This window comes from Galleria mellonella, unplaced genomic scaffold, assembly GCF_026898425.1.
Source record: "Galleria mellonella isolate WM207_F2 unplaced genomic scaffold, CSIRO_AGI_GalMel_v1 utg121, whole genome shotgun sequence".
NCBI classification, from domain to species: domain Eukaryota; kingdom Metazoa; phylum Arthropoda; class Insecta; order Lepidoptera; family Pyralidae; genus Galleria; species Galleria mellonella.
The window spans coordinates 3,781,987-3,805,525 of NW_026441983.1; the positions used below are offsets into that span (position 1 = coordinate 3,781,987).

The following is a 23,539-nucleotide window of genomic DNA, read 5'->3' on the forward strand; positions in this document are numbered from 1 at the left end:
TTTCAATTATTGTACAGCAGCTTGTTAATGGTACTTCTCAATTAATAGTAAATGAAGTAAAACTCCTTGGTTTTGTAAGTCCACTCAATATGTCACAAGAAAATATAATTTCACTATCTAGTCGTTGCCTTTTAAGATTCGTTTATTGTCGTCTTAATTTTTTTCGGCCAAATATTGCAAATTGCAATACGCATGAAAGACCAAATTTTGCACCTTGCTTCTTTTTTTACTAATCTTTTAGTATTCATCGCCTTATATTCATTGATGGGATAATTCAAATTTAAATGAGAATCGAGATTAAGACGACTTTTAATAAAGTAAAATATGAGGTTTTAAAGAGAATGTTGTTGTTATATTTTTAGTCTGTAAAAGTACATGTAAAAAAAAACAATGGGTTTAATTTTAATTTTTTTCCATGGTATTTATTTTAATCTTCCAATAAAAAAAAAAAAAGAAAAATAGGTGTTATTGAAGTTATTGTCTGTGGTAGCGCAATTTCTAAACTTGTGAATTGATTTAGTTCGTTTTATGAAATATGGTCTTACTGGACTAGAATTAATAGCTCTGAAGTAAGTATTAACGTTGTTATATCAAAATAATATAAAAGAAAATAAATATATGTATATTATATTACAAAATATGTAAACATAAGAACTAATATTTATTTTTTTAAATATTTTAAGGGCTTTTACCTTATAATTTGTTAAACATTTATAAACAATTACCGTTTCTTGGTCCTTTTTTAATATTAATCAGTCTAACACAGGTTGAGAATCAGCAATCGTTGTCGAAAATTAAATAATTGAGCAAATAAATCATAATTCATCATAGATGAGATAGAAAATAGAAACATTTTTACCTTAAACATCTAGTAAATCAGTATTTATGATATGTTATTTCCTTAAACTCACACAACTTGAAAATAGTTTTTTTTTTAAATCAATAAATAAAAAAAATATATAACGATTAGAAACTACGATTATATTAAATATAACAAAAAACATCTATTCGTACTCATTATGTACTGAATTACAGTACATATGAATTCATTTGACTGAGCAAATGAATGATTTAATTCACCTTTTGCGCCTGCAGCTTCACTACCACCTGATACTTCGTTATATGATATGTTTTAACCAATACAAACACATTAATTTTTTTTTTCACTAAAATTTCTTTTTTTACCATTTTTATGTGAATATTTTTTCTATTCCCTTTTGCTTTGCTCTTTATTTTGACATTTCCCTTCTATTTAATATGATTTCCTTTAATTTTTTTTGTATATCGGTTATTAATGGCATATTATTTTTTGGCTTATTTACTATTAGATGGAAGGAGTTGGTGTCGTGTCGTATCAAGAGGTAAAGAGACTCGCTGAAAATCGTAGTGAGTGGCAAGAGCTCCACCGACAAGAGCGCAGCTCTTAAATGGATAGATAGATAGTTTTTAGCAGATGTCTTACCGTTTTAACTGAGAAATTACTAGCATCTGTTGGTTTTCCTTCAATGAGAAAATTAAAAAAACAATGCTTGATGGTTCAGCTATTGGCTTATTAAACATGTGCGCAATAATTTAAGCTTGTGTCTAAATAGGGCATGTCGTTGAAAATTTCAGGATTTTCTAAAATTTGTCGTTCGGATAGAAGTGACGTATTTTTGATAGCTTCGATTTTGACAATCTATAATAAAAAATGGCGTGAATTTAAATTTGAACGGTGCAGCTTGACCGCACGGTGAGCGTGGACTGTAGGGGTAGGGACACGGTATCGAATAGAAAGTATCGATACTGTACTCATGAGTAGTATCGATAAAAAAGTATCGTACTCGTAAAAGAATCGACACAAAAGTATCGAGTTCTTTTCTCAGGCAGGGCCTACGCGGTACGCCATACGTTAGTTTGTCAATGTTAGTCAGTAAGTATCGTCTGTACCTTCATACAGTAAGAGAAAATGAAAAAATAACAAATGGTACATATAATTATAAGATAAATAAAAACAACCTGTAAGTAAAGCCACAATTTTTTAATCTAAAATATTATAAATCCCATTCCTCCTCGGTACAATCGCTCAAGAAAAGAAGTTCGTCGAGCCTTTTTGGCGATAGGCGGTTACGGGTTTTAGTAATTGTACTTCCAGCTTTCGAAAACAATCTTTCTGAGGGCACTGAAGTCGCAGGAATCGATAAAAATTCTCGTGCCAATTTATATAATTTTGGGAAAACAACTTTCATATCTTCCCATTGTTTCAGAGGATCCAAAGAAAGTGGCGAAACCTGTGTTGATAAATAATGGCTTATTTCATCCTTATTTTCAAACTGTGATGAAGAACTGGTTTTACATCGCTTTTTCGTGTGAGCTAATTTCTTGTGGTGACTCCAAAAATCGTAAGTTGTTTCAAGAGAGGAATCGCTGTCATGATCGCTGCCGATAACACTAGGAGACGTTGTTATATATCTTCTCAGTAAAGAAATTGCCTTTGCACAAGCTTTAGCGTCCTGAAAATGGATATTCTTGAATCTCGGATCTAGCAAACATGACATTGCAATCAAATAATTATCTTCAATATGTCCGAATCGGCGTTCTATCTGTTTTAGGATTTCTTTTTTTACTGTATCTATTACCCTTCCATGGGGACCATCACCATCACCTACAGCCATAGGTATATTAATAATCTTCAAACAGTTCACCATCGGAATTATTTTACTAATGGTTACATACTGTTCACCTGATAACTCTTTGGTTACATACTCCAGCGGTTTCAAAATACAAATCAATGTTTTAATATTTTGCATTTCTACAGCCGATGGTGTGGGTGGTGCTTTTGTATTTAACATCAAAATTTGATGAACTATTGGTGCTAATTCAATGTATCTCTGTAGCATATAATAGACGGAATTCCACCGAGTCTTCACGTCTAAAATCAGTTTGAGAGGTTGAGACCCAGTTTGTTTTTGACGTAAAGAGTCACTGAGGATTACACTGCTCTTGAAAAATTTTACAATGTCTCGTACCTTGCTTACTAATGCTCCTAAATCATTGACTGACATGGCAGATTCAGCGATTAGATTAATTGTATGAACAAAGCAAGGTAAATGTTTGTTCTTTTCTAGAAAATTTGCTATGCCGGCTATCATGTTCGAGCCATTGTCTGTAACTACTGCAGTTATTTTATCCAAACTGATGTGTATATCTGCACAAATTTCTTTTAATTTTTCAGCGATAAAATCACCAGTATGACGCTGATCCAGTGCAACGGTAGCTATGCAACGTGACACCAGTTTGTCTTCTTGCAAATAATGAGCAGTAACCCCTAAATAACTGGTAACAGTCATCATCTCACTCCAAATATCGCAGGTTAATGCCACGTGATCTACATTGTCAAATATATTTTCTACTTTCAAACGCATTACACTATAAAAGTGTTCGAATTGTGCTTTAAGGGTATCTACATGAGGAATTTTAAATGATGGACACGCTTGATGCATCAATTTTTTAAACCCACGCCCTTTCACAATGTCAAACGGTCTTTTATCAACGCAAATAAAATAAAGCAAACATTTGCAGAGTTTCAAATAATCTTTTCCTCCATCCAAATAAGAGTATTTTCGTTCCATTGATTGTACAATTGAAAGTTGCCTTTTTTTTGGAAGTGGTGCATAGGTTTCTTCTAACTCACCATCACCACTGATTACTATTGGAATTCTCTCGACATCAGATGGTGAAGGAGTTGTTAACAATGTATCTGATTCAGGTGCTTTCGATGTACTTGTTGATGGTTGGGGTTCGTGATCACGACTCGGTAAATTCGACAGTTCTAACTTTTTCTGAATCGTCGACATCGTCGTTTGTTTTTTATCTCCTTTTACACTAAAAAATATATAAAATAATCAGTTTCGTGCGCCTATTAAATTACTACAAAACAAATTTTAGGTTATATAAATAAGGACCATATAATCATTAAAAAAAATTACCTTGAGGCATCAGAATTAGGGTGTTTCTTTAAATGTTTATTCATGTTTGACGTATTCCTTGATGATTTTAAGGTTTTGAAACAAATCTTACATTTCACTTCGTCTTTGTTAATCTTGACGAAATACTGCCAAACGTCACTCTTGGTAGGCGGCATTCTTTGGATATTGCAATGATTCAAATTCCGATACAAACACAGAATAATTGTGAGTGCTGTTCTGAATAGGTTGAAATATCAATAAGTCAATTATCATTTATCAATAACGCAAGAAAATCGATAAATATCAAAATGTTATAAATAACAACCATATAACAACCAACTGTCAGTTAACAACAACGAACGAATGAACCAGAGTTTTTTTTGTATAACTTTTCCGTGGTAGGTTAGGCATAGGGATCTAAGCCCATACAGCTACAGTACAGCCAATGAACCATAGACTAATTAAACAAGTGAAATGTGAATCCGGCAACCTACCGGCAACGGAACTAACTCTATGAATGAAAGCTTCAGCAAGATTGAACAAGATGGCGTTGCTAATGTTGCCATAAATTATAAAATGAATAAATAAAAAAAAGTAATTTATTCGATACGATATCTGTCAAAAGTACTTGTTAAGTAAAAGTATCGAATACAAAGTATCGAGTACAAAAGTATCGGTATCGAAAAGAAACCTACTCGATACCATAAAGTATCGATACTTTTTTCGTGTCGCTATGTAGGGGTGCTGGTTCAGGCTGGAGAGAAACGATAGTAGTCTTTTCTTGAAGCTCCCGGTTCCGTACTGAAGAGTTCCTATTTCCTTATCGGTTGGGGAGTGCAGTGCAGTGCAGTGCATGCCGCTCGAGTATCCTGTCTTCACGCATTCCCTGGTGTGGGAATGGGGAAACCAGTCCGGGGCTGGTTGGCCCCTCTCTGGTTGTTCTCCACGCCATGCGCGACTACGCATGGGTCACTGGGTGAGCCTTAAGCTGGTGGTGGCTTGTCGTCTTTGCTTGCGATTCGATTAAGTTCCTCACGTGTGTACCGACCGGCTCGCTCAACGCGGTCTTCGCCTGCCGGGTGAGACCCCTTGGGGGGAGGCCCAGCAAGCTGCCAGCGGATGTATGAGCGACCGGTGGTACCATGGTGATCGTGGTGGTCTTTTATGGTGTCTTGACTGGTGGTTGCGCGCGAACTTGTTCGCGCGCGTATGGCCTGGAGTCCGGGGGGCGCGCGTGTAGCGGCGCCAGATCTTTCAGATGGTCCCAGGTCGACGCGTCGGCTCGCTCGAACAATCTGGTGGCCAGGTCCTCGATGAAGCTGTCCAGTGTTGGCATCTTGAGGTCCCTCTCAAGGGTGGAGTTTCTTACGTATTTGTGAGCACCGGTAATGGTACGCAACGTCTGATTCTGCTGGGCTCTGATGGCGTCCTTCATGGCTTTACTTACTTGCATACCACACCGGTGCTGCATATGTGAGCCGTGATCGGATATACGTCTTGTATATGGTAAGTTTGTTCGTGAGAGGGAGGCTTCCGCTCAACACCGGACGCAGCAAGTGCCTTGCCACTCGCGCCTTGTCGCGAACTTGTTTCGCGTGGGCGCGGAAGGTAAGCCGACGGTCGATCTTGACTCCCAGGTATGTGACGGTGGGGGCCTACTCGATCTCGGTGCCTCCGAGCTTGAGCTTGGATGGGTGATGCCGCTGTCCGAAGAGGATCGCCTGCGTTTTGCGCACGTTCACCGACAATCTCCACTTGTCCAGCCATTGTGGTAGTTGGTCTAGGACCCTCTGCATCTTCTGCGCTGCATGCTTCGCCGATATGGACGTCGCTACGTAGGCGGCGTCGTCAGCATACAGCGCGAGAGTCGTCTCTGGTGTTGTAATGATGTCGTCGGTGAACTGCGCGTAGAGCGCAGGCGATAGGCAGCTTCCCTGAGGCACTTCTGCCCGGATGGGGCGCGTGGTCGAGCAGCAATTTTCCACCGTCACTGTGAATGTTCGGTTGTCTAGGAAGGAGGTCACAACTTTGACGAGCCTTCTTGGCGTTGTCGTCTGTGTGGCCAACTTGTGCAGCAGACCGTTGTGCCATACGCGGTCGAACGCCTTCTCCATGTCCAAGAGTACTGCGACGACTTGCTCCTTCTTGTTATGTGCGGTTGTGACTGTATGCAGTACTCTGGCTAGCTGGAGTGGTCAGCTCTGAACCCGAACTGTTCCGGGCGAGGCTTCAGGTGTGGCTGTAGGTGCTTGAGCACCAGCCTCTCGAACACTTTGGATATGTGCTGCAGCAACGTGATTGGCCGATAGGATTCCGGCTTCAATACGTTCTTGCCGGGCTTAGGCAGCGTGATGACTTTGCCTATCTTCCAGGGGGTTGGGAAATGCCCTGTGCGCATGATACCGTTGTACAGGCGCGTCAGTGCCGCTATTGTGCGCGGTGGCAGGTGACGCAGCGCCGTATTGGTGATACCATCGCTGCCTGGGGCTTTCCGAGGCTTCGTCTTTCTGATCTCACGCTCCACTTGTCCCGGCGAAAAGACTACCGGGTCTTCGTGCGGTTCAAGTGTGGGTGCCAGGTAGTCTTCGACAAATTTGTCGATGGCTGCAGCGTGTTCGGCATCTTCAGTCGGGTTAGGCTGAAATTGGCGTTCGAGGTGGTCCGCGTGTATCTCCGCGCGGTCTGCTGCGCGGTATCGCGGCTTCCCGTCGCTCGCCAGTAATGGACGGATGGGTGGTTTGGATTTGGTGAGCCGGCGACAGAGGCGGTGAATGCTCGTCCAGTCGTCGCCGGCCTCTTCCATCATGCGATCCCAACTTTCTCTTCTATGGGACTCGAGCTCGGTCTTTATGGTGGATGCAAGTCGGTTCAACCTCGTCTTGAGGACAGGGCATCGTGTAGTCTGCCAGTCCCTACGCAGCCTACGTTTTTCGGCCAGCATCTTCAGTGTGGAGGCCGGGATCGGGAAGAAGGATTTGCACACCGATCCCGGTTTGGCCGCTTCGCTCATGGCGTTTTGCATAGAGACCGACAGGTCTTCTGCGAGTCGTTCGACGTCTGACGAGGTTGAAACTGCCATCGTTGGCGTGTTACGTTGCATCGAGTCCCTGAACTTCACCCAATCGGTCCGGCGGCGCGAGGCCTGCGGCGTCTAGTGCGATGGCTCGTTCTGGAGTACTATGCATACTGGTAGGTGGTCGGATTGGATGTCCTCCAAGAGGACTTCCTGCGTCAGTTGGCCGTCTACGCCCTTGAACAGTACTATATCAAGGACGTCAGGCGTCTTCGTAGGATCGTTGGGATAGTGAGTTGGAACCTCTGGCCCTTGGGCGGTGATATCCATTCTCTCAATTATCCCTAGTAGAACTCTCCCGTGTACTGAATCGTTGTTCGAGTTCCACGCCGTGTGTTTGCTGTTCCAATCGCCCGCGGCGATGGTGGGCAGCGGCGAGTCGAAGATTTTTTTTTATGTCGGCTGCTGCAATCCTCGTGTTCGGCGGATGGTATATTGCGAACACACGGGTGGGGCTTCCATTTACACATATCTCGACCCCCAATGCGTAGAGTGATGTTAACTGCACTAGGGGGAGTTGCTGGTGGACGATTCTTCTTTTGACAAGTACGGCCAACCCGCGATATACCCTATGGCCGTCCGAAGTCTCGTCTTGTCTGTATGCATAGTAACCAGGGACGTGGAGTGAGTCGTTGGCCCCTAGGCGTGTCTCTGACAGTAGACACACATCGACATTGTACTCCACGAGCATTGCCTTTAGTAGCGTCAGTTTGCTGCGGACTCCGTCCGCGTTCCAGTGTACCATCTTGATCATCGTGGCACCTGGGACAACTTCAATAGACCAGCGGTGATTGCCGGCAGGGGATCTGCGCCGGTTTGCACCGCTAGTAACACCTCCATCAGTATATTGACCATCGTTGTCATTACTGTGTTCAAGTCTATGGAGGTGTTAGTCTTCTGTTGCAGTTGTTGCTTCGCCATCTTCCCCTTGTGCGTTTGTGGCGCCGTTGCAGGTTGTGCGGTGGCGGGCGCATGGGTCTGTGGGGCGGCGACCGCGGGCGGACGGAACGTGTGCGTCGGAATTGGGGCCTGGGATGTAGCAGCCGCCGCTGGGGCGGTGTTGTATTTGCCCCTCCTCCTCTTTTTGTTTTTGCTGCTGTTGGTGTTGTTGTTTGGCGGCGGCTTGTGTCTGTCCGTGGCCGGGTTCGCCGGGGCCATTAGGTTGCCCTGGTTTGCGGCTGTGGGGACGGACCGATCACTCTTCGTTGCGTCGCCTGTTGTTGTTGTTCTAGCCACCGTACCCGCTTTCTTGTTACGGGATTCTCTGCGGAGTACGGGGCAGGCGGGGCTGTTGGCCGTATGCGCGTCTCCACAGTTGGCGCAGGTCGGGGGTTCTTCCCGCGGGCGTGGACATTCCCTGGCCTCGTGTTCGCCGCCGCAGCGGACACAAGCCAGCTTTCTGTGGCACCCGTAGGAGGAGTGCCTGAAGGTCTGGCGTCTGTGGCATTGTGAGGGGCCCTTCTTGCCCCTCCACGCTTCAATTTTGACCCCCGGCATGCATAGTAGTTCATCCACTGAGTAGATGCCGGGGGTGATGCCTGGGGTGCGTTTCAATTGGGCGAAAAAGATGCACCCTGGGCGGCCTTGACGGGCTTTTATTTGGCGGACATACTCCGGGCTATATCCGAGCTCCGTCAAGGCGCCGACGATCTCCTCTACGGGTGTGTCCGCTGGGATTCCCCTGATCGCCACTTTCAGGCTTTGTTCGGCCGGTAGCTGGTAGCTGAACCAGCTGATTCTTTCTTTCTTCTCCAGGTCGGTAAGGTATCTTTGAATTATTCTATATTCGTCTTCCGACCTGGGAGAGAATCTTACGCCCTTCCCGAAGGGGCGGGCGTTCGGCGCGTAATTCAGCTTCATCTTGAGTGCTCTGAAGTGGCGAGTCCACTCGGGCAGCTGCTCCACTATTAGTGGGGGAATCCTTGGTTTTGCCGCTGCAGCGCGAGGAGGAGCGGCGGCTGCGTTCGTTCCGACGTTCGCGTTTGTGTTCGTATACACATTTGTATTGGACGCCGACGTGCTGGGTGGTGGTGTCGTTTGTCTGATGGCGTCCGCGTACGTGGGAGCTGGTTGCAAGCGTAGGGAGTGTTGGTGTTGAGACAGGCTCAGACTGGCTGTTCCCGCCTCTCTGTGTCTGAGCCTGGGGTCTCTCTGCGGCATCGGGGTGGGTTGCAACGGCGGGGACGGCTCTTGACACGGCCTTTTGTGTCCGCCATCTGGTTGCTCCGGGCTTCGGGGCCTTCGGGCTGGGCGTGTGGTCAGCTGGACCGATCTGCCTGTCCCTCGCCAGCTCCATTTCCTCGACGGGCGGGGTAGGCTGGCCCTCCAACCTCGTAGCCTCGTCCCCCACCAGGGCGGCAATTCTCTCCTTCATGCCCTGGGAGAGAAGGTCCGCGGCCAGTACTTGCGCCAAGATCAGGGAGTCGCACTCCAAGGTTGATCTTGGTGAAAGACCAGCCAGCGCACCTCCGCTCCGGCTTCCGGAGAGTCCTGCCGGACCCGGTGGCGGTGCGAGACGTGAAGCGGAGGGCAAAGCGCCTGTCCCTCTCGCTCTTGCGGCTGACGCGGACGCTCCTGCGGTGTCGGCGTCCTCCGGGCTCGCGATCGGCGGCGTCTCCAGCGGCCCGCGGGTCTCTCCGCGGTGCTGGGCGGCGGCGGGCGTCGAATCCGACACTGAAAAACGTCCATCCGGCTGGACGTATGGATGCGCTGGTCGGCCGGATGACGCTTCCGGGCGTCCCACGAACACTGTGGGCGTCGCGGCGGGCGCTGCCTGCGGGGCGCGCGGGGTAGAGGCGCCGCTTCTTCCTGCGCGGGCGGCGGAATCACTCGCGTGGCCGCGCGACGACGCGGTCGCGGCTTGAGGGCTGGCGGGGGGCGTGACGTTCGGCACGCCTGGGGCGCGGATCGCGACGCGGGAGCGCGAGCGGTCTTTCCCCCTCACGCGGGGGGACTCCGCCGATCGCGGGCGCGGCGCGCGGGCGCGCGCTGCAGGGGGGGGGGTTACTGCCCCTCTGCGCGGTTGGTACACTGCGGCCCTGATAAGGGCCTTTTTCATCCGGCCGCCTGGCCGGGCTTGACATCTTCTTCTTTCTTCTTAGTGGGGTCTTCCGTCTGTCTCACTGCGGCATGAGGTCTCCTTGAGGTGGACTTCGTGTGGAGCGGTCGTCCGCGATCCTCTCACGCTGGGGTCGCCTGTCCCCCGGGTGGGCTTCTTTCTTGAGCGGGGCTCCTTCTCAGCCGCCCGGTGTTGTTGGCAGCCGGCCGTGGTCTGGTACGTTTGCATCAACAAACGCACCAGACGACGTCTTCACTCTTGTTAGGCGATGCAGGGATCCGTGCGGTGTGGCTGTAGCTGTAGTCGCGGCGTTGCGGTTGGGGTTGCAGACCCGAGTTGGACTGCCGATCTCCGATGCGTTGCACTGCCGTGGACTTGATGCTGGCGCTTGTGCGTACGCAACAGCTGCCACTTGTTGCTTCACTTGATGTCTTCGCTGCGGGTCGCTGGCCGATCTGCAATGCTGCCGCTGCTTTCGATGATTTTCTTGCAGTTCTGCCACTTGTTGGACTTCGCTGAAGACAGTTGACTCGCTTGCCGATCCATGCCGCTCGACGGTAGGCGGCCTATCTTTATACCCGCCCGGTCGCACGAGAACATGTACCAACTCACATTAGTGAGTCGGTGCGAGCGGGACGGGGCGAGTGTGAGAGGGACGCGTAACTCTTCAGAGCGGCACCATTTGGCGTCTATTTATTTATCATAATTATCTTATTACTATTATTTTTACAATCTTTTTCTTATTTCTACTTGTGGTTAATAATAACTCGACACAATAAAATGTTTTATTCAACTTACAACTATAAATACATCAGAAAAAACCTATATAAAATTAACAATTTAAATGATTAAAACTAATGACAAAAATAACTATAAAATATCGCTATAAACTATACAAAGAGATTACAATGTCGTGAACAAAATTCTTAAAAGACATCTTCGTTCGGCCAGATGCCAAATTTTTTAAATGCGTTTATTACATTCATAGGGTTTAATGCCAACGGTAACGCTTCCTTAAAAACGCTTGGCAATCATATATGTATAGAGGAACTCAAGGCAAAATGGTATATTTAAGGAAAAAGTAGTCATAGTTAACAAAATATGGCTTTATATTAATATTTTTTTATATAATATCCTTATTAATAATTAGTCTAAAATTTTTATTAATCGCACTTTGATTAAATCACAGAATTCGAAAATATTGGATGATTTCCAAAATCCTCTTTATGACCAATTTTGATACACGTGAAGGTAAAATGGGTTACGCTAATGGGCAAAATGGACCAAATGTTAGATTGAACTGTGAATGGTGGTTATTCACAACCTAATCTGAGGAACATCTTTTACACACTTTTTGTGTTCTCATCGTCGGGGTCTACGTTGGCACAGTTAGTAGTAAGTAACTGGGGTTCAATAGTTATAAATCTTTCATCGCTCGTATCACTGTGTTTTAAAATGATAGTTGTCGATGCTGCCAAAAATCAAAATCTGTCAAATTGATTGCATTTTAAAAGCCAGATGCCTGTGTTTTCGTACGCATTGCAAGATGTTGTGTGTAGCTGTTTTCTAAAAAGCTTGGTTAACAAATTCTGCAATTTGGAACTGCGTATTATATTTACTCCTAACTAACATATGCACTCCTAACTAACATGCACTCCTAACTAACATATGCACTCCTAACTAACATATGCACTCCATGTTTTCATCCCAAATCAATAACGTCTAGATTTTTAACGTGACTGGTGTGCTCGTCAAGTAAGAACAATACAGAATTATCTGGAGATGCTCTTGAAAAATGAATGAACTTCTTAAACCATCCCGTAAATATGTCCTTGTGTATCTATCCACTTTCATGACATATGCTCCAAGAGCCTCGTGGAGCATTTCTCATTAATTCATCCTTCATGGACCATGATTGAAAATGGACCATGGTCCATTATACCTGGGTCCGTTTTGCCTTTTAGGTATTTTGAAATAATCTGAAATTTGGAGGATAAGCATTCTATATTTCTTTTTTTTTTTTTAATACAAAGATGAAATGATGCAAATAGCAGTGTCATATCATTAATTTGACAATACTAAATACAAAAAAGTGCAGGCTGATCAAAATTGACGTATTTAATATGAAATTACTAAAAAACTTACCACGATAAAAATCCCATCATCATCATCCGGGTCTTCTTGCCCGCCTTTAATAGTGTAGGCGGGTGAGGTAGGGGTCTCGGGGTAAACCCCTTTACCCCGGCTGCATCTCCGGAGGCAACTACCTCCGGGTCACTGGGTTTTGAGCCGGCATACACTGGTGGTCTGTGTATGCCGGCGTGGTGTCTTCTTTGTTGTGGCCTCTTCTTCTTTCTTTTTTTTTTTTTTATTTTTTTTTTTTTTTTTTTTATAATATATATATATATATATATATTTTTTTTTAATATTGTAATTCTCCCCTCTCGCCCGTTCCCAGATATATATAATAGTTGTTAATAATAAATAAGTTGTGTTAGTAAGGGTCGACACAAGAAGTATGTCGGCCCTCCCCCCGCTTGGACGCGGGGGATATAATTACACACTTGGAACGGGCGAGAGGAGGGAATGAGAAAGAAGAAGGGAAATGGGGAAAAAGGGTAGGTAAGTCGTCGTACTGGTAGACGAGGCAATCACGATCACTATTCGCCTGTGCACAGGAGGTCCCTAGGCGTGGGACGGCCGTCCGGTGGACGCGCATGCAGCGGCGCGAGGCCCCTTAAGTGTTGATGGTGTCCGTTGTCGGCACGGGCGAACATTTTGCTCGCCATGTCGACAACGAACCCTCCACCGTTGGGACCCCTAAGCCGCGGGCGATAACGTCGTTACGGACGTATCTGCCCGCTCCCGTGCACAAGCGGAGAGCGATGTTTTGCTGGGCCTGCAGCCGGCGCCTAAGCGTCGGAGAGCACAGTGCATACCAAGCGGGTGCGGCATATGTTAACCGTGAACGGACGTAGGTCTTATAGATAGAGACCCGCGTCCGTAACGGCAACCTGGAAGTTAGCACCGGTCGGAGAAAGGCGCGCGCCGCGCGAGCCTGCGCTATGGCACGCGACACCTGCGGCACCATTCTCAACGACCGGTCGATGTCGACCCCTAGGTATCGCACGGTGCTCTCCCACGCGATTTCCTTATTAAGGAGCCTTAAGGGCGGCGGCGGTGCTGTACGACTGCGGCGGACAAGTAGCGCGACCGTTTTGTCAACATTGACGGCCATGCGCTACCTGTCCAACCACTCCGGCAGCAGGTCCAGTTGCCGCTGCATTTGAGCGGCGGCTCTCGTCTTCCAGTACGACGACGTGAAAAATCCCGTGTCGTCGGCAAACAGAGCGAGCATGACATCCCGTTCCAGGGCCAGTGTAAAGGGCTGGCTGTCCAGGACAGGGATGTCATTCGTGTACAGCGCGTAGAGCGCCGGGGAAATGCAGCTACCTTGTGGAACTCCGGCGGCCACTGGGCGGGTGTCGGAGTGCGCGTCCTCCACCGAAACGAAGAAGCTACGGCCCCTGAGAAACGACGCCACCAGTCGCACATACGCGGGCGGCGTGCTGGTATATTGTAATAATTTGTATACTAGGCCGTCGTGCCAAACACGGTCGAATGCTTTTTCGATGTCTAAGAAGACATCGACCACCACTCGACCGTGGTTGCGCTCGGCGGCCAGATGGTGCAGCACGCGCGCCAGCTGCAGAGTGGTCGAGTGCCCCGACCGAAAGCCGAACTGTTCGCTCCTAGGAGTGAAATGTTCGGCCATCCGTCGGAGCAGCAACCTCTCAAACAGTTTGGCTATGTGCGCCAGTAGCGTGATGGGGCGGTAGCTTCCTGGCAAACGGCGATCCTTGCCCGGTTTGGGGAGGACGATCACTCTACCCAGTTTCCAGGACTCTGGAAAATGACCTGTGCGGAGGATTCCATTGAAGAGCCTGGTGAGCGCCACCAGGCACCTTCACGGCAGCTGCATTAACTCGGCGTTGGAAATTCCATCGGGGCCCGGCGCCTTCCTCCTGGGGAGGCGCTCCACGGTCCTCCGCAGCTCAGCAGGTGAGATGAATTCGACACCCGCGAGCGGCGGGGACTCGCCCGATAGGAATTCCTCTACGCGCCGTGTCACTCGCTCGTGGTGCTCGACGACAGTGGGATCTGTGGGAACGGCAAGGGGATGGGGCTGGAATTGCCCCTGTAGATGGTTGGCTAGAATGTCTGCCCTGTCCTTGGCTGCGTACCTTCGTGTGCCCGTCGCGTCTAGCAGCGGACACACGGGTGGTGGCCGTGTTGACAACTGTCGGCAGAGCCGGTGCAGGTTGGTGTCGTGATCGGTCGCCTGTTCGATCAAATTGTCCCAGGCGGCCCCACGCCACACCCGCACCCCCTCCGACAGTTGTGCAGCCAAACAGTTGAGATCGCGCTTGACGCGCGGACAACGCATGCGCGCCCATAGGCGACGAAGACGGCGCTTCTGTGCGAGCATTTCGTATAGATCGACGGGTAATTTCTCGCGGCGGCGAGACGCGCCCGCCGCTCCCGAGGGGGTATGGGCGACCGTTGCCGCCTCCTTGGCGGCCACTATGGCGGCCGTGATGGCCGTGGAGGCGTCCTCGATCGCCTCAGGAGTGGCGAGCTCGCCGCTGAGGGAGTACCCGTCGAGCTCGCGTTGAAACGCCGTCCAGTCTATCCTCCTACTGGGGCGCGACGCTGGAACGAACGTGGCCGCTACGTCAAGCGCGATCAATACCGGGAGGTGAGACGTATTCAAGTCGTACAACACCTCCAGGTTAATGGGACAGGGGACATTCTTAGCCAACACTATGTCCAGGACGTCAGATGTGTGCCTGGGATTGGTTGGGACATGAGTGGGTGAGGAGGGGCCTAGGATTTCATAACCGCCGCTCTCGGCATCATGAAACAGCCACAAACCGTCCCTCGTTACGCGGGACGACCCCCACGCGGTGTGTTTCGCGTTGAGGTCGGCCGCCAGAATGGTCGGCTTGTCGCTGTCCATGATGGCTCGGATATCGTTCGAGCAAAAGCGAGCGGCGGGCGGACGATAGCCTGCAAACAGGCGGACCTCTACCCTCCCCCGCGTTCAACGCTACACCGTTGGAACGCAGGGAACGATATTTAGTGTGCCCAATCTCCGTGTGGACGACATCCCTCCGGACAAGAACCGCCGTACCACGGTACCGCACTCCCGCCGGAGAGACCTCGTCCCGCCTATACACGTGATAATTAGGCACACTGAAATCGATATGTGGGGCTAGCTTAGTTTCACCCAGCAGAATGACATGTAAGTCCTGCTGCTGGGCGAAGAGTCGGAGGTCGCCTGCTTTGTCGGCGACTCCCCCGGGATTCCAGTAGGCGATACGAAGTTCAACCGCGCCCGTGTAGCCTTTCCAACGAGGCCAATCCGCCGAGCGCGGCCGACTTAATGTCCGACCCGGTCGCGAGCGCCTTTAGAAAATCGGTTAGCAAACCCAACACTAAAAGTAATGGGTCTGCAACCGACATCCCAGGCGTGCTCGCGGCCGGCGTCGGAAGGAATCCGTGGGGACGCCTTGCGTGGCTAGGGAGCGAGGGGGGCACACATCCGACGTCCTGGTTATTGCTACTAACTATTTGGTTAATAAAATTGTTTCTTAATTCTATGGGTTCCGCTTCGACGCCTTGGTTAGGCGTCGACTCGGCGCGCCGTCCGCGTCGCCTGCGGCCGCGGCGCTTCTTGGTGCCCACTGGAGCGCCGCGGGCCGTCGGTGGGTTGGCAGGTGTGGCGAGTGTCGCCCCTGCCGACGCCGACGCTGGTGGTGCTCCGCCTCCGTGCCCGGCCGGCTCGTGCCGCACCGGCGCGGGTTGGGTGGCGGAGGGCAGTTGTGTCGCACTATGTGCGACTGTGGGCGCCGTATGGCGGGTCGTATGGGTGGGGGGCGCCCTCGTGCGCCCCCTGCCGACGGTCTGCCACTCTCCTGGCGCCGCCACGGGTGCGGGAGGCATCGGCGCAGTCGGCGCGATGTTCCGGCGGCGCGCCTCCCTTTTATACACCGGGCAGCGCCGGTCGTTGGCCGTGTGGGCCCTCGCGCAGTTGGCGCACGTGGGCGGAGCGTCCCTCGGGCGGTCGCAGGCTCCCGCGGCGTGCTCCCCCGCGCAGCGGACGCACCTGATGGGACGATGACAATTAGTGGAAGCGTGGCCGTACGCCTGACAGCGGTGGCATTGAGCCATCCTGTTGGCGGACCGCCACGCCTCGATGGTTACGCCCGGCATTCTCAACAGCACCTTGGTGCTGTAGAGCCGGGCGAGGTCGTCCCTACTCATACGCGTCAACAGCGCGTGAAATAAGCATCCCGGGCGCCCTCGACGCGCCGGTATGGTTCTCACCAGGGACACTTGGAACCCTAGGGCCCTCAAGCTGGCGGCCACAGCGTCCGGCGGAGTGTCGGCGGGTAGGCCTCTGATGGCCACCTTCACCGGCAGCTCCTCCGCCAGGCTGTAGCAATACCAGCTGAGGGCCGGCTCGCTGTCTCCTAGCTGCGTTAGGTATCGTTGCACGGCACGGAATTCCGTCACGCTTTTTGCAATAAAGCGGATTCCCGTGCCGTACGGACGTGCATTAGGGATGTGGCCCAGTATCTGTTCCAATTGACAGAAATGGTTCTGCCAATTGGGCAGACACTCGGCCACTATGGGTGGGTAAGATTTACCCATTTGGGTCTCTTCGTCGACCGGTGCGGGCGCCGCTCCCACGCGCGGCGCGGCGCCGGAGGGCGCCGTAGTCGGCGCCGGTCGCGCCGCCGCGCCGGCGTACGTGCGGCGCTGCTCCGGTCTCTGCGGAAGAGGTGGGTGTAGGGGGGCTTGGGGGATGGGGGATGGGGTGCCGGAGCGGATACCCACATAGGACGTGTCGTCCATGTGGAATTCCGTCCGGTCCTCGAAAATAGGCGGGGGTGGGCAAATCGAGTAGCCTAGATACGTGTCGGCCGCGGGGGGTCGGCCCCGCGACGCGGCACGCTCCGGCTGGGATTGGGAGGAAGTGGAGTGGGTGTCAAGGGAAGTGTCTATTATTGTTCCCGGCGCCGGCCCCACCGTGGCAGGTCGGGAGCCGCCCACCAGCACGCGGAAACGGGGGGTGGGTATAATCTCGGGCTCCTCTGTGCCCACGGCGACGGGGACGGAAACGGGAACGGGACTGGGTGCAAGGCTGGGAAGGGAGGCGGGGGATGAGTCCTCGACGCAAGCTCTCTTGTCGTCGTGAGCCACTGATGACTCCGACGACGTATAGGAGGAAGAAGAAAGGGGGGCAGCACGTTTGGTGGCGGCCGTGGGGGGTCGGTCCGTGCTCGGCGAGCCGGGCGCCGGGGAGGGGGACGGGGACCGGGGAGTATCGCGCGGCGGTGTGCACTCAGGCACACGCCGCGGAATGCCCGATCTCCCGGCCGACCCCCCGGCGGTTGGCCCGCCGGAGCGGGGACCGAGCCCCAATGCGGACGCGGGTAGTATTTCTGATTTGGAGGGATCTAATAGATCCCTCTTGACGATAGGTCTTTCGGGGGCGCCGCGGTGGCGGCCCCGTTGGGGCATTGTTGTGGCGTCTTGGACTGCGGAGATGGACGGGGGTGGATGGTTTTTAGGGGAAAAGGAAGGCTAGACGGGACGGAGGGCGTCGTGAGGCGACGAGGGGGAAAGAGATGGGATACTTACGGGGGAAGGTGGTGGCTTGTCAAGGGACGGATGATTTCACAAGAAATCACCGCCCTTGGCTCGCGGTTCCCGGCTGCGGCTGTGGGGGTCGCCAGGCGAACCCGCAGGGTGGAGACGCGGTGCGTGGGCGCGCGGCGCGCGGCGAGGCCGGGTGGCGAGCGGAGCGGGGGCGCGACTGGCGAGACACCAATCGCACGCGTCGTCGCTCTCGCTCGCACACTGCTCTCTCTGTCGCGCACCGCACTCGCTCACGCTGCTGGGGACGCCGACGCCCGTCTAGTCGATCGCTCACTTCACACTTTACACGGCTTCACTCCGCGTTTGTTTTACGCACGTGTAAATAATCATTAAGTTCATCAAGTTTTAAATCGATCAATCAATAATTCATCAAGTTTTAAATCGATCAATTTTACACTTATTTTTGCTATAGCAAAAAATAAAAATCCCCTATCACACGTGGCAGTTTCAGTGACACTGACCAAAAGTGGGATTAGGAGAAGTTATTAATTACGCTTCTCATCAATAGATGGCTCTAATAGTTTCTGAATAATGGAATAGTTCCATTTTGCCTAGATATCGTTTTCTGGTTTTACTACTCATCCAAGAAGTTCATGCTTTATTAATATATAGTGGATTTCGGGTATAACGGCGATGAAGGGACCACTTTATTTTCGTCGTTATATCCGGAACTCGTTACAGGCAAAGGTAAAGAGATGCAGACACGTGCACATGTATAGTTTATATTCAATTATTATTGAAAATATTTGCACACATAATTATTCATTGGTACATTTAAAAAAATGTATAATATTAGTTTGCTTTAAATTATTTATTTTTTGCTAGTATACGGTGTAGGATGTATTCTATTTTCATTACTGCTTCAATATCGATAATATCCTTTCTATCACCAAATAAACAGTATCTTTTAAGCTTTGTTACAACACCTAACCACATCCTTAGTTGTAGGAATCTCAACTTCCATGCAATCTTCCTCCTCATTTTCTTCATCTTGCGTCGTATGTGATGGAACATCAGTTTCAACAATTTCACTATCGGACAAATCGCTAGTTGTAATAACTTATCACAGCTAGTCTATCGATATCATCATATATTTCCCAGTAAGCAACATTTGTTGCGCTTGATGATGCTGTAGTCAGTTATGTCAATGGTATGTTCAATTCATCATCGAAGTCGTCATCAATTGTTGCGATAGCCGAAGATTTATGGAACCCAGCGTGTAGAAAACAATTTTTGATCGTATCCGGAGTCATCCGAGCCCATGCCGTAGTTACCATTTCAATGGCATCTAAAATATTAATGGAAAATGGGCCTGGCGTGTTATCAATGTCGTTTATCATTTTCTGTACTAAAGTATTTCTATAATGACTTCTGAGGGTTTTAATTATTTCTTGATCAATCGGTTAAATCACTGATGTAGTGTTTGGTGGTAAAAATGCCAGTTTTATGTTGGTCAAATTCTCTATTTTAGCATGAGCTGGGTAATTGCTGATAAATAAAATGCTCTTTTTTTTGTTATTTCTTAGCTGAAAGTCCCATTTGCGTAAAATCTATTTATGCTGAGTGGTGCATAAAATAAATAAAACTGCTTTAAACTTCTTTGGCATATACGGCACGAGAGTTAAATCTTTGGTAAAACCATGCACACTCGTTTCGGGCGTTCGTGTTTTTGATGCTTGAAGTGAGTGTGATATATGCTGTTTGTTATTTTTTAGAATATCAATACACATAAGTCCACTTTCTAATAATTCCTCCATGAGTTCAGTAAAGTTGAATCGGTTGTTACCCGTTTTATTACGGTGTGTATTTTCAAAATCCTTGCACAGTCGTGGAACTGATTATGTGGGTATAGCCAGTTTCCGTTCCTCGTCGGAAAGGTCAACGCCATCTGAATTTTTACCATAATATAAGCATTGAATACATAAAACAACTTAACGTCACATACTAGTAGGATTTTAAGGCCATACTTCGCCGGTTTCTTTGGCATATACATAATAGCTGTTAAGGATCTTTCTGAATCATCAAACCGGTAAAATAATAATATAAAATAATAATACAAGACAAATAAATAAATGTACAAATTGCTAGAAGTCATAATTTCGCAATTTGATTGCTATTTTGTTTAATATTTCCAAGACATTGTACAATAAAAATGATGCATTTCAAAATTAATTTAAACTTAATTCTGGTTAATTGCTTAATTTTTTCAGGTAGCGTATTGTATAGCCTGACCAAAAAAATAAAAAACCTGCTCTGAGGGCGCTATATTAACTATGATTATGGCAACATCTACTATAGTCATACTATTGCGAATTGGCAAGTGTACTTTTTTTAGCTAGTGTTTAATTTAATGTAAACTATCGCAGAAAGTTAGTTTACCTACTATTTATTTAAATTCGCGGCTAGAAGAAGAATCGACGTTTAAATTTTTTTTTACTCACTACAATACAATCTAGGTTTATTTCTTTCTTTTCTAACGACTCAGGAAGGACAGTTAAAATTTACTTTTTAAAGGTTGTTCCTACTACAAGTTTTTTTTTAAAGTAAATATTTAAGTTTTAAAGTATTGTGAAATAAACTTCCTTAAAAGTAAACTATAGGCATTCTGATTCTGATTCTAATTAGGCAGTTTAAAAAAGTACAACTTTATTATTTCAGTATTAGCTTTATTTAATATTTTAATAGCATAAGTCTTCAAAGTCGGAATCCAAATATTCAACAGATTCATATGTTTCATGATCTTCATTGTCTGATTATTGTGTTTCAATTTCAGATATAACAGATTCATTGCTACTTGTATCATTGGATGTTTCACTATCGTCACCAACATTTATAATAAATTTTTCAATTTCTCCGTCAATTACTGGTCCCCTTTGTCTATAATCTTCTTCTATTTTCTTTGTATGCTCACAACAATTATTCCATGTATCGGCAGTTATATCCTAGAAAAATAATTAATAAGTCAGTAACTGTATCTAAACAAAATATTTAATTTTATATCAGATGAAATGTGATATTTACCTCAAAACAGTTTTTTACAAGCTGCATGAATGTGATATTGTCTAAACCAACATTCTTTGTGGCAACCTTCCCTTTTACTATGCCCCATATTATCTCAATAGGATTGAGGTCATAATGATATGGAGGCAGTCTTACTATTTTGTGACCATAATCCTGTACTAAATGATCTATTTCATATATTGGGTCAGGTTTATTTTGTTTTACTATAACCATTAGCATACTTTTGGTAGCATTGGTAGGGTAGGCAATATTATTTGATGAAAGCCAGTCTGTAATTTCTTTTTTTCTATTTATCATGCTCAGTGGCTTGTTGATTTGGCTAGAATGATATCTAGCGTTGTCCATGACTATACAGGTAGGTTCTTGCAAATTGGGTATTAATTTATCCAATACCCATTTCTTAAAATTAACTGTATTAATGGCGTCATGGAAATCTTTTTTTTTTTCTTTGTCATTATAAATTAATAAAGCATTAGGGATTAACCCAGTCTTGCCACCACAATGGACAATGACATATCTTTTGCCTTTAGCCACAGATTTAGATCCACCAGGCTCATTTTCACTTTGCCAGCATTTAGCTTGATTGAGCGAAGTATGAATATAACTTTCATCAAGGTATACAATTGGCATACCACTCTTCCTTACATCTTTGATTTCTTGTAGATATCTATCCCTCCATGCTACTATATCATACCGCTCCATAAGAATTATCCTTTGATTTCTACATTTTTTAAATTTATAACCTAATTTGTGTAACAGTAAACGAAGAGACTCCCTGCCACCAACAAAATTTATTGATTCTTTCAGAGCTGCAAGCAACCGCTTCAAACTCGGTACTTCTTTTCGGACGGCATAAAATTCTTGTAGTTTATGCCTAATTGCACAGAGATCGAAATCATCCAAATTGATTTTCTTTTTTGTTTTAGGTTTATTTTTCTTGGGTGTAGAAAATACAACTGAGGTCTGACCTTCTCTTCGTATTTTCATTACGGACGATTGGGATATACCTATACAAAAAAAAAAACAAAAATAAAAAAACAGAACTTTTAAATTAAAAATTAGTCACAAATTAGCCAATTCATATTGGACGTAGTATATGAGGTACCTACCAGTCATGTTGACAACAAGGTCCGTGATGTTGTTTAGAGGAATAGAGTCAATTCCTTCAGACCTTCTTTCTGACAAGTAATTATTTATATTATAAATAACTTTTCTTAACTGGCTTTTAATCGTCTTTGGCATTTTAACGCTGAAATAACTCACTTAACCAAGAAATACACCACGCACAATCGACAACACACTTTGACAGATGACAATAATGACATCTCTTATAGATGGTTGCCAGTTGAAGAAATTAGTTCCAATAGTTTTCCGCAATATGGCGAGGTTTTTTATTTTATTGGTCAGGCTATATAATTTTATTTCCAAACCAACATACAGTTGTATCAAGTCTAGTTTTTGGTATTTGGCTTGTCGTACTAACTTAGGATCCAATTCTCCCCTCAACAGAATGTTATCATCGTATAATAAAGCCGTAAACGTTGACCATGATATCGACATCTTTGGTAATTCTTTAGTGCAGTATACTAGGCTTATTAATAATATGGATTGGTAGTTAGGTCTTTTCTAATTGTATAATTGTTAGTTAGTATACATTGACGCTTATCTGTGAGAGCTGTATACGCCTTTAATTGATATGTTCATATAGCCTTAAGCTTGGTAGTGAGGAGTAAGATTTTTTGTTCAAACTTAGATTTAAGCATTTTGTAATAGTAGTTTTTCTCTTTTAATTACTAATAATATTGTATATTATCTACTTAATTATTGTGAGCATATTGTTGGTGTGTCTTTTATAAATAAATAAATAAATAAATAAATTCCTTTTTTTTATATGTTGTTGTATTCATGCTTTCCTGGGTGGGCGTATTGGAAAACTGTAAGGCTCGCCCAGTGGATGTAATAAATAAATAAATATCGTTGTCGTTATCTGTCGATATATAAAGCACGTATCGCTGATCTTTCTATTTATCTATATGTAAACCATTTAAAAACAAAGACTTATTTTCTCCTTTACACAACGTGACAGTACCAAGTTCTATTCGATTAACTTTTCGAGTGTTTATTAAAGCACCCGTACTAAGTTTGGCGATTTAATAATTTGACAGCTAAATCGTACGAGTTATAATAATTGTCCATATAGACACTGTGTCCCGAGTCCAATTTCTCCTCCAATAGCTTTAAAACTGTTTTTCGAGTGTATCCTATTCCGGACGTATCATCATCTGCACCACCGTATATTTGAAATTTGAGGACTGCTATCTGATTCTGCAAATACGTATAACTTTATGCCGTACTTATGGCGCTTATTTTTAATACCATATATTGCCTAAACTGGAGACGTTCACGCCATAACACTATCGATTCATCCAGAGAAAGCTGTTTGCCTGGGTAATAAATTTCATTCATTTGATTGTTAAAATGACCTGACGGACGATATCGGACGATTTTGGCCAGTCGATCTTTTTCATTTGTTTCAGATGAAAAATGGAGGCAACGCAATATTATCATAAAACGGTTACGTGACATATATTGTGCAAAACGAGGTATATTAAATAACCGATGCTTTTTCCAGTAATCGCTGAGTCGGTTTAGCCGGATTGTACCTGTGTGAAGAACTAACCCAAAAAATGTTAATAACTCAGTCGAGCCACC

The 23,539-nt window shown here is 46.7% G+C and overlaps 2 protein-coding genes across 2 annotated transcripts; both read right to left on the reverse strand.

The window, feature by feature from the left end:
- Positions 1–1,091: 1,091 nt before the first annotated feature.
- On the reverse strand, positions 1,092–4,508 carry LOC128201382 (E3 SUMO-protein ligase ZBED1-like). Its single transcript, XM_052898195.1, has 2 exons — positions 3,969–4,508; positions 1,092–3,864 (listed from the first exon to the last, which is right to left on the reverse strand). Exons 1-2 carry the CDS (start codon positions 4,121–4,123, stop codon positions 2,034–2,036), a joined length of 1,986 nt encoding a protein of 661 aa, XP_052754155.1. The 5' UTR covers positions 4,124–4,508; the 3' UTR covers positions 1,092–2,033.
- A 14,635-nt stretch (positions 4,509–19,143) lies between these two features.
- LOC113516583 (uncharacterized) lies at positions 19,144–22,281 on the reverse strand. The gene is made up of 3 exons (XM_052898646.1): positions 21,937–22,281; positions 20,828–21,834; positions 19,144–20,748 (listed from the first exon to the last, which is right to left on the reverse strand). Exons 1-3 carry the CDS (start codon positions 22,067–22,069, stop codon positions 20,560–20,562), a joined length of 1,329 nt encoding a protein of 442 aa, XP_052754606.1. The 5' UTR covers positions 22,070–22,281; the 3' UTR covers positions 19,144–20,559.
- Between the last annotated feature and the right edge of the window lie 1,258 nt (positions 22,282–23,539).

What these genes read in the sequence shown, in the direction of transcription:
- LOC128201382 (XM_052898195.1), bottom strand. Translation starts at nt 4,123, where the DNA reads ATGCCGCCTACCAAGAGTGACGTTTGGCAGTATTTCGTCAAGATTAAC. An exon ending in CCTAATTCTGATGCCTCAAG is followed by an intron (nt 3,865 to 3,968) that starts GTAATTTTTTTT and finishes TATATTTTTTAG; the next exon opens with TGTAAAAGGAGATAAAAAAC.
- LOC113516583 (XM_052898646.1), bottom strand. Translation starts at nt 22,069, where the DNA reads ATGCCAAAGACGATTAAAAGCCAGTTAAGAAAAGTTATTTATAATATA. An exon ending in CCTTGTTGTCAACATGACTG is followed by an intron (nt 21,835 to 21,936) that starts GTAGGTACCTCA and finishes TTTTTTGTATAG; the next exon opens with GTATATCCCAATCGTCCGTA. An exon ending in TTGTAAAAAACTGTTTTGAG is followed by an intron (nt 20,749 to 20,827) that starts GTAAATATCACA and finishes TTATTTTTCTAG; the next exon opens with GATATAACTGCCGATACATG.